We start from the raw sequence: 12,407 nt of genomic DNA, 5'->3' as shown, positions 1-12,407 counted from the left end.
CCAGGGCTACGGACTGAAGTGTCTTTAGGTCATTCCCAAAGGGGTACATTAATATGTTCTTATGCACAGATGGGCTGATTCATCAATGTCATGCTCGTAACTGTGCCTGAACTGCAACAGGGAAGTGCTGCTTTTTCTTTCCTAATCCTTACTATCGTCATTTTCCTCTACTCCATGAGTATATTTGTCACACTCTAGTGACCTGCTATTTCCGGGATGTCTTGAAAGTCGAAGCAGACTTTGTGCTGTTGAATCTAGAGAGGCGAGCAGAGTAAGTCTGATTCCCTGTAAGGACATCTCTGTTGACATCCACCCCTTGGTGCTCATATGACCTTATGCAGTTGCGAGCGCCGTAAAACCTCAACTAAAACTAAACTTAACTAAGAGATTTTGGCTTTAGAAGTATTCTAAAATGTGAAAAATACCACCCCAGGGGTACAAAATGACCCCAGGGCGTACGGATTAGGTTAAAGACTCATACTAAACTAACCCCCCCCCCCCCTTTTTCCCTCAGATTCTCGAGGACTACAACGAGAACAACCAGCCCCCGATGCGCCTAGTGCTGTTTGATGACGCTCTGGAACATCTGACGCGCGTGCATCGCGTGCTGCGCATGGACCGGGGCAACTCCCTGCTGGTGGGCGTGGGCGGGAGCGGCAAGCAGAGCCTGTGTCACCTGGCCTCCTACACAGCCGGCTGCACCGTCTTCCAGATCATGCTGAGTCGGGGGTACAACGAGAGTAGCTTCAGGTCAGCCCATTGGTTCTCATCTGCGCAGTATTTATTAATTACTAGCTGAGTACCCGGCTTTGCTCGGGGTAAGTAAGTAAGTAAGTAAGTTCATTCAGTGTTTAAGGCCTGCTCGTGGTAGTCGAAAAGGGAAAGTTGCAGCAGAATGACAATGGTCAGTTTTCTGCTGAAAGTGAAATATATTATACAACAATGACAAACTTCAAAACAAAGAAACCTGCAAACTAATGAAACATTTTAGCTCAGAATAATCACAAAGGCCAAAGAAGGACGGGAACTTTTTGTCAAATATATTTTTCTAAATTCCGGAAATGAATATATCAAAAATCGGGGTCCGTCATGGGGACTTATCTTTTGGCAGGTACTTGCCAACTTTCAACTCTGTAGCTGTCCTAGTTTTATAGGGAAAGTGACACGTGTGTTTCCAAGTTGCCAAATATATTATTATAATAGATGTATTCTTTATATTTTAATATCCCCCCTTTGAATTTGGCCTTAAGACAACTGCAGTCACTAGCACTTCCCCGGTGGATTTGGGGGGGGGGGGGGGGGAGGCATATGTTTGTCGATGTGCTTCTTTTTAGGAAAACAAACAAACAAACAAGCCATGATCCTGACTCCCATCTCCTTTCACGTTCTCCAGAGATGACCTAGTGGCGTCGGTAGCCTAGACTCGTAATCGTGAGATTGCGTGTTCGGGGGTTCGAGCCTCAGCTAGGTCCGACGTTGTGTCCTTGGGAAAGGCACTTTACACGAACTTCCCACTTGGCTCGGTCCTATCGGAGACGGACGTTAAACTCGGAGGTTCCGTCCCTTAAATAACCTCATAGTGTTGATAGGGGCGTTAAACCCATACAATTTTTGCTGACTTTCAGAGATGACCTGAAGGTGCTGTACAACAAGCTGGGCATGGAGAACAAGCAGATGGTCTTCCTGTTCACAGACCAGCACGTGGCAGAGGAAGGTAGGAGGCTCTCGACGTCGTGGCCTAGAGGTTAAGGTGTTGGCCTCTCATTCAAATGTCCCGGGTTTGAATCCGGGTAGCGACCGAAAAATGTTCTTCTCTAAAATTGTCTCCTTTCACCTCCTTTCCTGCTCTCTAGCAATATTCTGTCGTCTGCTTTCGTCTCCACTTTCTGCCTCCACCCCCTCACCTCCTTTGCTTCCTCCTCTGGGCTCCTGACTCTTTCTGCAGCCTTTCTACTGCTACTCCTTGGCTCCTTACTGCTGTCTTTCAGCCACACCCCTGATCTTCTGGTAGGAAAGATCTACACCTAGCCTTCTCGGACAAGGGCGAAAAATCTCGGAGGGTCCGTGTGCAAGTTGCGCACGTTAAAGATTCCTTGGTGGTCAAAAATCGATAAGAGTAGGCTGCGGCCGCCACCTGGGCAAAAATTCAAAGTTTCCTACCTGCTTAAAAAGATTAATGTGCCCCGCACACTCTTATGATCGTATGCAGTGGCGAGCGCCGTAAAACACTTACCAAAATACAAAACAAAAAAATATTAGAAAGGTATCAGGCCACCCATTCAATTCATTGACAACAAATCACCAAGCATGCTCTGGACCTCATTCCCACCACGTCATCGAATCCTTCAACAAGTCTGTGAGTTTGAATTTACTTTTTGTTTTCTGCTGTCTCCATCGTCTACCTTGTCTCCCTTTTCTTCTTAATCTCCTACGTTTTCTCACCTTCTCCTTTTCCTACTCTTATTCCTCTGTTTCGTTCCCCACTGTTACTTTCGCCTACTTCACCTCATCCAGGTGGCGTCGGTGTCCTAGTGGTTAGGCTACCGGGCTCGTCATCATGAGGTTGCGGATTCAGGGGTTCGAGCTTCAGCTCGGTCCGACTTTGTGCAACAGCTCGGTCCGACTTTGTGCAACAGCTCGGTCCGACTTTGTGCAACAGGTCGGTCCGACTTTGTGCAGCAGCTCGGTCCGACTTTGTGCAGCAGCTCGGTCCGACTTTGTGGAACAGCTCGGTCCGACTTTGTGGAACAGCTCGGTCCGACTTTGTGCACTTTCCACAAAATTCCCATGCGGTTTGGTCCTTTCGGAGATGGGCGTTAAACTCGGAGGTCCCGCCCGTTAAATAAGCTAATAATGTTGACAAGGACGTTAAACCCGTACCAGTTCACCTCAACCATCCTCCGTGGTCTCCACCTCCTTCTGCTTACGAAGGCTAAAGTAAAGGATGGGTCGGTATGTGTGTACAAAAAAACGTGGCTGAAGCAGATTCAGGTAGACCAGGCCCATATATCGACCTCGAGGTGTGGGGGTTTTCTCTTTATGCAAATGACTTTTGAGAAACGTTTTGTCAACTAAGATGTTACCAAACACCAGATGAACTCCAACTACCAGAAAAGAAAAATCATCCAGGTGGCGTCGGTGGCCTAGTGGTTAGGTTCTCGGACTCGCGACCGTAAGGTCGTGGGTTCGAATCCCGTCAGGGGCCTGACGTTGTGTCCTTGGGAAAGGCACTTTACACGAATTTTCCTCACTTCACCCAGGTGGGAATGGGTACCCGGCTATAGACAGTGAAAGATCTTGTCAGTTTGATAGTGTTTGAGCGCGTGAAATCCGCAGCTATCACTGTATGCTTCCGCGGAAGCTGAGAATGTTTCTGGGTCTTCTGTGGTCTGCTGGGGTAATAATATACTGTAAAGCGCAGAGAGCCTGCTGTTGAGCCGGGATATACGCTATACAAATGCTATTTATCATTACTTAAAAACAAACAAAACCAAAACAAATCACAAAAAAAGAAAAAAGAAAACAACTCAAAAACATTGGAAAACGAATCGAATTAATTATCCAAGGTGTCCATGCTATGGCGTAGAGAATGAGGCAACAGAACACGTAACTTTCTATTCTACATATTTTATTGCAAGCCCGCCCTTATGAGTGTTGCCTGGCTGTGACTGGTGAAATGTGTTACAACAATTACTTACCTGAAACTCCATACGTTTTTTGTTTTTGCTTTATTTACTTTAAGATTTCTGGCCGTTTACTGTCTCATTTAATATTTTTTTTGTAAATGGTACATATTATGTTGCTTGTTTTTGGGTGTTTTTTTTCCGACAACTAATGTAGAAATAACATTCCTTGTCTCAGTACGTGGGTGGTTGGAAGGTGCCACTAGTAAGTCTTACTTCTCTCCTTTGTCCTCGGTCATTTCTGCCTGTCCGTTTTGATTGTTCCCTGAAGTAAATGGCTGTTCTTATGTCGATGTGGATCTTTTAAGTCACATAAACAGTCAAACAAGCATTGTCACAACGCGCAAGTTACCATTCGTTTTATCTTTGTTGACTATTATCTTTTTTACAATATTTATGGTTGGTGATATAACTATTTGGCTTCTTGCAGTTGCACTTACAAGTCGTGAGTTTGATTCTCATGAGGTGAAATCCATCTTATCAAGTACATGTGGCTTAGTCTTTCGCTTGGGTTTGGCCGCATTCTGACAAGGTGGAAAAAGACTGTCTTCTTCTTCATGATTTATGTCATTTCCGAAGGGTCGAAAATCATTTACGATCCAGCACATAGTCATTCTAAATTGGGGCATTTGATTGCGGTGAAGACTTCGTAAAAGGGAAAACTATATGTGAGGCAGCGTGGTGGAATCAGGCTCTCGTTAATTTTTGGGCATGTAGAGTTATTGGTATCATCCTAAAGCTTGTTCACTTGTCTTTATTTGGATGAAAATATATCCATTTATCTAGAATACAAGTCGAGATATTTGCGAATGAAGGAGGTGGGGGTCACCTGTTGTTAGAGGTAAAATTAGAGAGAAAATGGCCGCCAAAGATTAATCCTTAGCTTAAGAGTACGTGGTAACTGAAAATTTACATTTTTTGTGCCTTTAATCAACGTTTTTCAGAAAAAATTCACACAGAAATGAGTTCTTCAATGGGCACGAAAGGTGTTGAGCCAAAAAACAAAAATTCCATAAAAATTCACAAACCTGCAGAAAAATGCAAGTTTCTTCACTTTGATTATTTTGACGAGAGCCTGATTCCTCCACGCTGCCTCACATATTTTGAAGAAGCAGAAAGAACTCTTCATTGCTTTAGATTTCGGACATCTGCGAGCGAGCCATGTCTGTATTCTGCACTGGGGGCTCCAGTGGCTAAGTGAGCAGTGAGTTTAGACTCAAGTAATATCAAGCACGTGTCGGTGACACGGGGATCAGATGGGTGGTCACTGGGGTGTGTCCTTGAGCAAGACACGACAACGCTAGCTCATAATACAGGCGCTGCACAGTGGCGACCGACAGTGGCATGGTTGTAAACTGTTCCGTATTTGTGTAATATTGTGTATTTACGTATGCATTATGTATGTACGTATTTATCATCATGTATTTATGTATGTAAATGTATGTTTACCATGGTAAACCAAAGTACCCTTCCGGGACAAATAAAATTGCCATTTATTATTTTCTTATTTTTTAATTATTGTTGTATATGGGAGGCAACGTGGTGGAATCAGGCTCTCGTCAAAATAATGAAATCGAAGAAAACAGTAGTTTTCTTCCTGCTTAGCAATTTTTATCAATTTTTTTTTTTTTGGCTCAACACCTTTTATATCCATTACAAACACATTCCTTTGAGGAATTCACCGAAAACGTTGATTAAAGGCACAAAAATATAAATTTACAGTTTCCGTGGACTCTGCACCTTTGGAATTTACCAAGCTTTGGCGGCCATTTTCTCGCTAATTTTACCTCTTAAACCAGGTGACCCCCCACCTCCTTCAATCCAAAATGTCTCCATTTCTATTGAAGATGGAAGGGTATTTTTTTCATTGAAAGCAAGACAAATGAACAAGCTTTAAGATGATACCAATAACTCAATATGCCCAAAAATTGACGAGAGCCTGATTCCACCACGCTGCCCCACATATTGTTCAAAACATTCGTCTTGTCAAAGGCCCGGCTTGCACGATCTACATTCTGGTGATTCGCTTCTTGTCTTTCGTCTCGCTGTGTCTTGGAACCAGCGAGCGTGATAACAGTTGAGTCTCTTTGCCTTTTTCTAAAACAAAACAAAAATATTCTTCTACCGAGGCACATGGACCGGCATCTGTGGTGTAGCGGCTAGGCGTTTTGCTGTTGCCGGCAGGAGATCCGAGTTTGATTCCTGAGTGGGGAGAATTTTGATCAAGTCTCTCGTTCTTTTTTCTGTGGTGTTGTATCCCTCTAAGCCCGGGTTGGCTGTGACAGGCAGCGTTTGAAGCCCATATCCTAAACTATCTAAATTATCTAAATTGTGTCTAAATTGTGTCGATGAGAGGGTAAACCATTTACTTTTTTTAAAAATATTGAGACTTGTGGATCAGCACCAGAAGTGCGTGGTTGGCGGATACTCTGGTGTGGTTTTGCACCTTCTTTCTTTTCGAACAGCTATCGTCATGATCTCTCTCCTCCTTTTTTTGTGTCTGCTACTCTCTTGTCCCACCTTATATGACCGTACTGTGTTGCAAGTGCCGTAAACTCTTACTAAAACACTCAAACAAACAAACAATACCAGGACGACCACATCTGTGTATCTTTTTTGGCCGTCAGGATTCCTGGAACTGATCAACAACATGCTGACTACTGGCATGGTGCCCGCCCTGTACGCTGACGATGAGAAGGAAGGGATCATTGGATCGGTGAGTGTTATACGGGGTGTCCATTGGGGGGTCGGGTCGGGTCGGATCGGGTCGGGGCGGGTCGGGTCGGGGCAGATCGGGTCGGATCGGGGCGGGTCGAGGCGGGTCGAGGCGGGTCGAGGCGGGTCGAGGCGGGTCGGGTCGGGTCGGGTCGGGTCGGGTCGGGTCGGGTCGGGTCGGGTCGGGTCGGGGCGGATAGTTTGCTAGCCAGATTGATAGTGCAAAGCGGCTATCGTGGCCCAAGCCGATCGCGCCCAACCCGCATCCAAAAAAACCCCCAACCAAACGAGTTTGTTTTGAGACCGGATCTCATCCGCAATGGGCACCCGGTATTAGAATACTTAGTTGATTACTTGATCTTGGGTACATCATCCTAGCACTCCGGGCATTGCCATACGTACTCCGCTCCCCGCTCCGATATCCACCTCCCTCCTCTGGGTTCCTGACTCTTTCTACAGCCTTTCTACTGCTACTCCTTGGCTCCTCCTTACTGCTGTCTTCCTGCCACACCCCTGATCTTCTGGTAGGAAAGATGTACACCTAGCCTTCTCGGACAAGGGCGAAAAATCTCGGAGGGCCCGTGTGCAAGTTGCGCACGTTAAAGATCCCTTGGTGGTCTAAAATCGATAAGAGCAGGCTTCGGCCGCCACCCGGGCAAAATTCAAAAATTCCTACCAACGAAAAAGTATTAGTTGTGTCCCGCGCGCTCATATGACCTAATGCAGTTGCGAGCGCCGTATACGGCGCACCGGCAGTGGAATTTTAGTTGCCGCGGGGGGTTCCCCGCCGGGCGCCTTATCACGTCGGGGTCACGGGGGTCAGCTCCCTGTCGCCGCTTTGTCTGGGCCGACTTAATTTTTGGTACTTTTCAACGTACAATTTAAGGTGTATCCTTGTATTTATGGTAATTCTCATTTAGTGCACCCAAGGCACGCATTTCTGCTCCCGAGACTCAAAAAAGAACGGACGTTGTAACTTGTCTATGAAGTAATTCCTCCAAATACAACTTTATGTGTCTAATATAATCATGAATATTCGCATATTTTCTCGAAAGTTTATAAAAGTTATCATGAAGTTTCTCAATGAAAAGTACAAATCGATTTTAGTGCTAGAATATATCTTCAACGTAGATCTAATACACGAACAGTATCTGTTACACTCCAGAAATTGCTTACTTTTCTTAAAACGCTAATTCTAGGTTTTGTAAGTTGACTGAATAATAGGGATGACTTCTCGTAATTGGGTTATAAGAATAATTTCTAGCTTTCCAGGGACACTGAATCAGCACCAGACTTTTCCAGCTTGTTTTACGTTTCTATGACCATTTGCAATAAGTGACAATGTGACTTATTTCTTTACATTCATAATTGTGTCCGCGCATATTTCCTACACAAAAACTAAGAATGAATGTTTTAGCTGTCATTGTTTTTATTCCATACTAGAAGTTTATCTCTACCCATGTATTTACACGGTTTTGTGGTTTTTTAAATCGCTTATATTATATCTTTTTAGTTGTATGCAGGCTGCCACAGACAGAGCATGATTCATGAACAAACGCAGAGTAACTTTCTCTTGTTTAATAGTAAAATAAGAGCTAACGCTGATCGTCTTTAGTTAAAATATGCAGATGTGCATCTTTCTTCTCTTATAACTTGACTATTACTACTCGCGCAGATTTAAGATTTCTCATGGTAAAAGACATGATATTCGTAGTCAGTTTAACACAGAATTTGGAGAGATCTGTCGTGCCTTTTTTAAAATAACAATCATTTATTCATAACTTTGTAACTAAAATAGGACAAATTGGGTACTCTACAAACACTTGTCTAGAACAAAAACTAAGGCACAGAAACTAACCATTCTAACGCAGAATAAATCTCAAGACATTGAGCTTTTAGTACATCCGCGTAATGGTTTGCTGTGTGGGATGGGGAAGAAGTTATATCGTTTTAAACATAGTCAAAAATGCGAACTTCCCGACCGACACCGGCAAAGTCGCCTCAGGGCTCATTAACCCCGTGACCCCGAGCAGGGGAGCTCCGGCGGGCTGCTGAGTCACGCGAACTAAAAGTAACAGAATCGGGCGAAAAGTGACGCCGTGCGTAAAACACTTTACAAAAACAATATCCACCTCAGAGCCCGTCTGCTGATCGTTCCGGTGTTGTTTTGAAGATATCAAGCATCGTTAGATCTATGATATTTGGACATTTCTGTCCACTCAGAGAATAGTCTTTATTTTCAAAAAGCTGTATTTGATTTTTGATTAGATTTAAATTCTTCATATTAACGTAACTAAAATTGAGGGCTTCAAAAAGACATCTGGCTCACTCTCTATGCAGCTTATTTCAAGGCTAATTCTTCCTTTGTTTGAAGCGCAGTGCTTGCATGTCAATGACATGGATCGAAGTTATGATTTGTAAGAGGAAAATGTGTGTATTTAAAAAAAAAAAAATTTCTCTGACTTTCTCTTGTGACATTGTATCCCTCCCAGTCCAGCCCAGTCATAACAAATAGCGTCGAAGCCTGCCTTACAAATAATCTGAATGGTGTCGATTTGCACGTGAAATACCTACGTTAATTAAACCAATTCTAATTAGCTGCAGTCGAGAGATTCACAACAAGAAGCTACGGCTTGTCATCAAAGATCGTACATAACAAGATAATCCACTAAGCCAAAAAAGTGTCGCAAAAGTCCGCGCATTGTTTCAGATGGCGATGTAGTTTTTGTTTTGAAGCTTTCGTTCTTTTCTCCAGATAAAGAATAGGAATAGCACAACTAGTTAGTATCAGTTTTGTTGTTTTCCACACAAGTAGGTCAAGGGTAACTCTGATCGCAAAGTCCGCACTTTTTCGAAGAGGGCGCCACCGGATGTTGAGGAGACTTTTTTTAATTGGCTCATTTTGAACCCCCGGGGTTGTATTCTTCACATTTTAGAACAGTTCCAGTGCGAAGATCTCTTTGAAACTTTCAATATTTCTCCAAAAAAATCATTTTGACAGACTGCTATGCAAAGCGTGCGGATCGGATTAACGAGTAAATTTTCTCTTTGGAAAATGGGGACACAGAGTTCCCCACGTCGTATGGATATGATAGTAAAACACGACGTACGGATAGCTTAGGGTTACGCTCTTTGAGTGTCATTCTGGATCATACACGAAATACCTTGAGCTAAGAACTGTCGTGAATGTAACATGCTTGTGCTTTGCGCGCTCATATTATGACTATATGAAGTTGTGAGGGCCGTAAAACTCTTAATAAGCTAGTACCTTGTGCTTTGTTGGTGGATTCTGCTGTGCGGTTTTCTTAATGTTTGCTATGATACACCTATTGGAACCATCTTTCCTTTTCATCGTATGTGCATGTTACTCTTTTATAATACCTCTAATATTTGGCATTTACATAAGCAATTTGAGTTGCAGGTGCTGCAAAACTCTTACTCAAACTAAACTAAAACCTGTAACTCTGCTTGTTTAAGGGTTTTTTCCGAGGCTTTGCTGTCCCATTTCGGCTTCTTCTTTTCGCTGATATTCGTTACAGTCGTGGTTTCCAGCCTGTTAAGTAGGCCTTACTTCGTTTCTCTTTATGTACGAGTCACAGCGTCTACCACAATGTCAGTGGGTGGTTGGCGGGTGCTCTGGTGTGGTCTGCTTCTTCTTTCCTATCAAACATCTATCGTCCTTATCTCCCCTTCTTCTTTTTTATGTTTGTTACTCTCTTGTAACACCTCTAAACTTCAGACTGGCGCTCATATGACCATATGCAGTTGCGAGGGCCGTAAAACCTCTACTAAAACAAAACAAAGCCACAATGTCAAAACTTTCACGCTACCGTGGTATCTCTTCCTGCTAACTCTGTCAAAAACGTCTACAAAATTACAGGCCTGCTGACATATCTATTGACATCTCCTTTCTTATCTCTCCATCGCGGGGGCCTCTTTTCTGACCTTTCCGAAAAATTACTGTCAAATAGGTCATGGAATTTTTCTCAGTACAATTTTCATAACGTTTGTTACTTGGTACTACACTTTTAACAGAGCTGTTGAACTCCACACAGGACCGTCAGGTATTGTTCACCTTCGTTTGAATATGATTTATATCAGAGCCCCCCATTCCCCCCCCCCCCAAAATGTAAATTAAATTAAATTAAAATAAATTAAATTAAAATCCCACTTGAAGCAGATACATCAATGGCAGAAGATCATTTCAGCAATATTTTTGGTGTCCACTATTAATTATTAGCCACACCAAAGACCCCTCCCCCCCCCCTAAAAAAAAGCAACAACAAAAAACCTGTGGGTCAACATGGTTGTTTTTCTTCAAGGTGAGGAGAACCCGTCCCTAATCTACCTTAGAGACCCCAGTTTTTAGTTTTAGTAGAGGTTTTACGGCGCTCGCAACTGCGAGAGAGTAACAAACATAAAAAAGAAGAAGGGGAGAAAAGGACGATAGACGTTTGATAGGAAAGAAGAAGCAAACCACACCAGAGCACCCGCCAACCACCCACGACCCCAGTTTGGTTTCATCAACAGACCAGAGAACACATCTAAGAAAGAGCTGCTGTCTCTTTCATGATAAGATTGCTCTCGTGGTAACCTCTGTGACAACCTGTAAGTGACAACACTTTCTGTTCTCTCTTTGCCTCCTGCCTTGTGCTAGAATTTGTCATTGTCAGATAAAATAAATGATACAGAAGTCGGCCAAAGATTGCTGTACAAGTGAATGAGATCTGCAACACGAGGACTACCGTCGGGATTTGCGAGTTCCTTATCTCTGTGAGGGCAAGAGCATGAAACAACTTCCCCACATCTGCTGCTATATACAAATGTTTTCCCACCATGTTAACCTCTGGTTCTTTTGGAACCGCAGCCCTCAACAAAATCTTAAAGTGGGTTGTTGGCGGGTGCTCTGGTGTGGTTTGCACCTTCTTTCCTATCAAACATCTATCCTACTAATCTGTCCTCCTTATTTCTGTGTGTGTTACTCTCTTGTAATACTTCTTATCATCGGAACTTAAAGACCTTATTGTGTTGCAAATGCCGTAAAACTCTTACAATGACAATGACTATGACAATCTTTATTCATCTCGAAGGGAGAAATTTGTCTTGGTCGTTAACGATGGCAGTAGGCGTTACAAAGGATAGGTGCACTCATGCATACGCACAACAAGACATGACATTAACAAATACTCGTCTCACGTGCTGAAAGTTTCAAAGAGATCTTGGCACTAGAAGTATTCTAAAATGTGAAGAATACAACCCCTGGGGAGGGGGGGGATACAAAATGGCCTGAGAGCGTACGGATAGATAGGGTTAATGAAAAGAGGTTTTACACCGATGTGTGAAGAATCTTAATCTGTTTTGAAGATCACTGGGTCGATTCTGTGGGATTTCCGAAGCAGAAACGACCGTTGTCCCAGCAAAAGGGAGCCGCCCCGCACACCGCACCTCGAGTCATCAAGTGGAATCAGGATTACTTCGAACTGAAGTCCCGACAAACCGTTAGACTCCCAGTTGGTCGCTTTTAAGCACAAGCGGGCTATCCCGAAAAAAACGCTTTTTTTAGAAAATTGAAGTTAACATTTTTGGCACTTGTTCAGTTTCTTTAAAAGACAAGGAGAGTTTTCTCTATAACCAAACAAATAAACACACCAATGAAACCAAACTTCACCTACAGATAGGGCAATGTCCACCTTTTGGTGTAGGTCAAGATTTCTGGAAACCCCCGAAATCTGGGTTAGCCGCTTGTCCTCAAAAGCGACCAATTATGGGGCTACCTTAATAACCAGATGTGTGTCCACATTTTTCCATACTCCTTTGGTGAACTGAAGCAAAAACCGGGAGCACCTTGCTCGACAATTAATGCTACGTGAGCAATGATACCGAGCAAGGGAGAATGTCTATTGTGACACACACACACGGGCACAAACACACACACACACACACACACACACGCACACACACACATACACACACAGAAACACATACACACACAGAAACACATACACACAC

The 12,407-nt window shown here is 43.5% G+C and overlaps 1 protein-coding gene across 1 annotated transcript in view; it reads left to right on the top strand.

Moving 5' to 3' along the window:
* The window catches only part of LOC101848630 (dynein heavy chain 10, axonemal), a gene marked incomplete at its 5' end in the record, with an annotated part of 15,980 nt that overhangs the window by 2,252 nt on the left and 1,321 nt on the right, over window positions 1–12,407 (top strand). The window contains 3 exon segments of the mRNA XM_005112245.2: window positions 513–750; window positions 1,626–1,714; window positions 6,311–6,399. Of these exon segments, the coding sequence (XP_005112302.2) occupies window positions 513–750; window positions 1,626–1,714; window positions 6,311–6,399 (416 nt within the window).

The sequence above is a fragment of the Aplysia californica genome, unplaced genomic scaffold (assembly GCF_000002075.1).
Source record: "Aplysia californica isolate F4 #8 unplaced genomic scaffold, AplCal3.0 scaffold01217, whole genome shotgun sequence".
Lineage (NCBI taxonomy): Eukaryota > Metazoa > Mollusca > Gastropoda > Aplysiida > Aplysiidae > Aplysia > Aplysia californica.
This window is presented reverse-complemented; position numbering and strand designations above follow the sequence as displayed.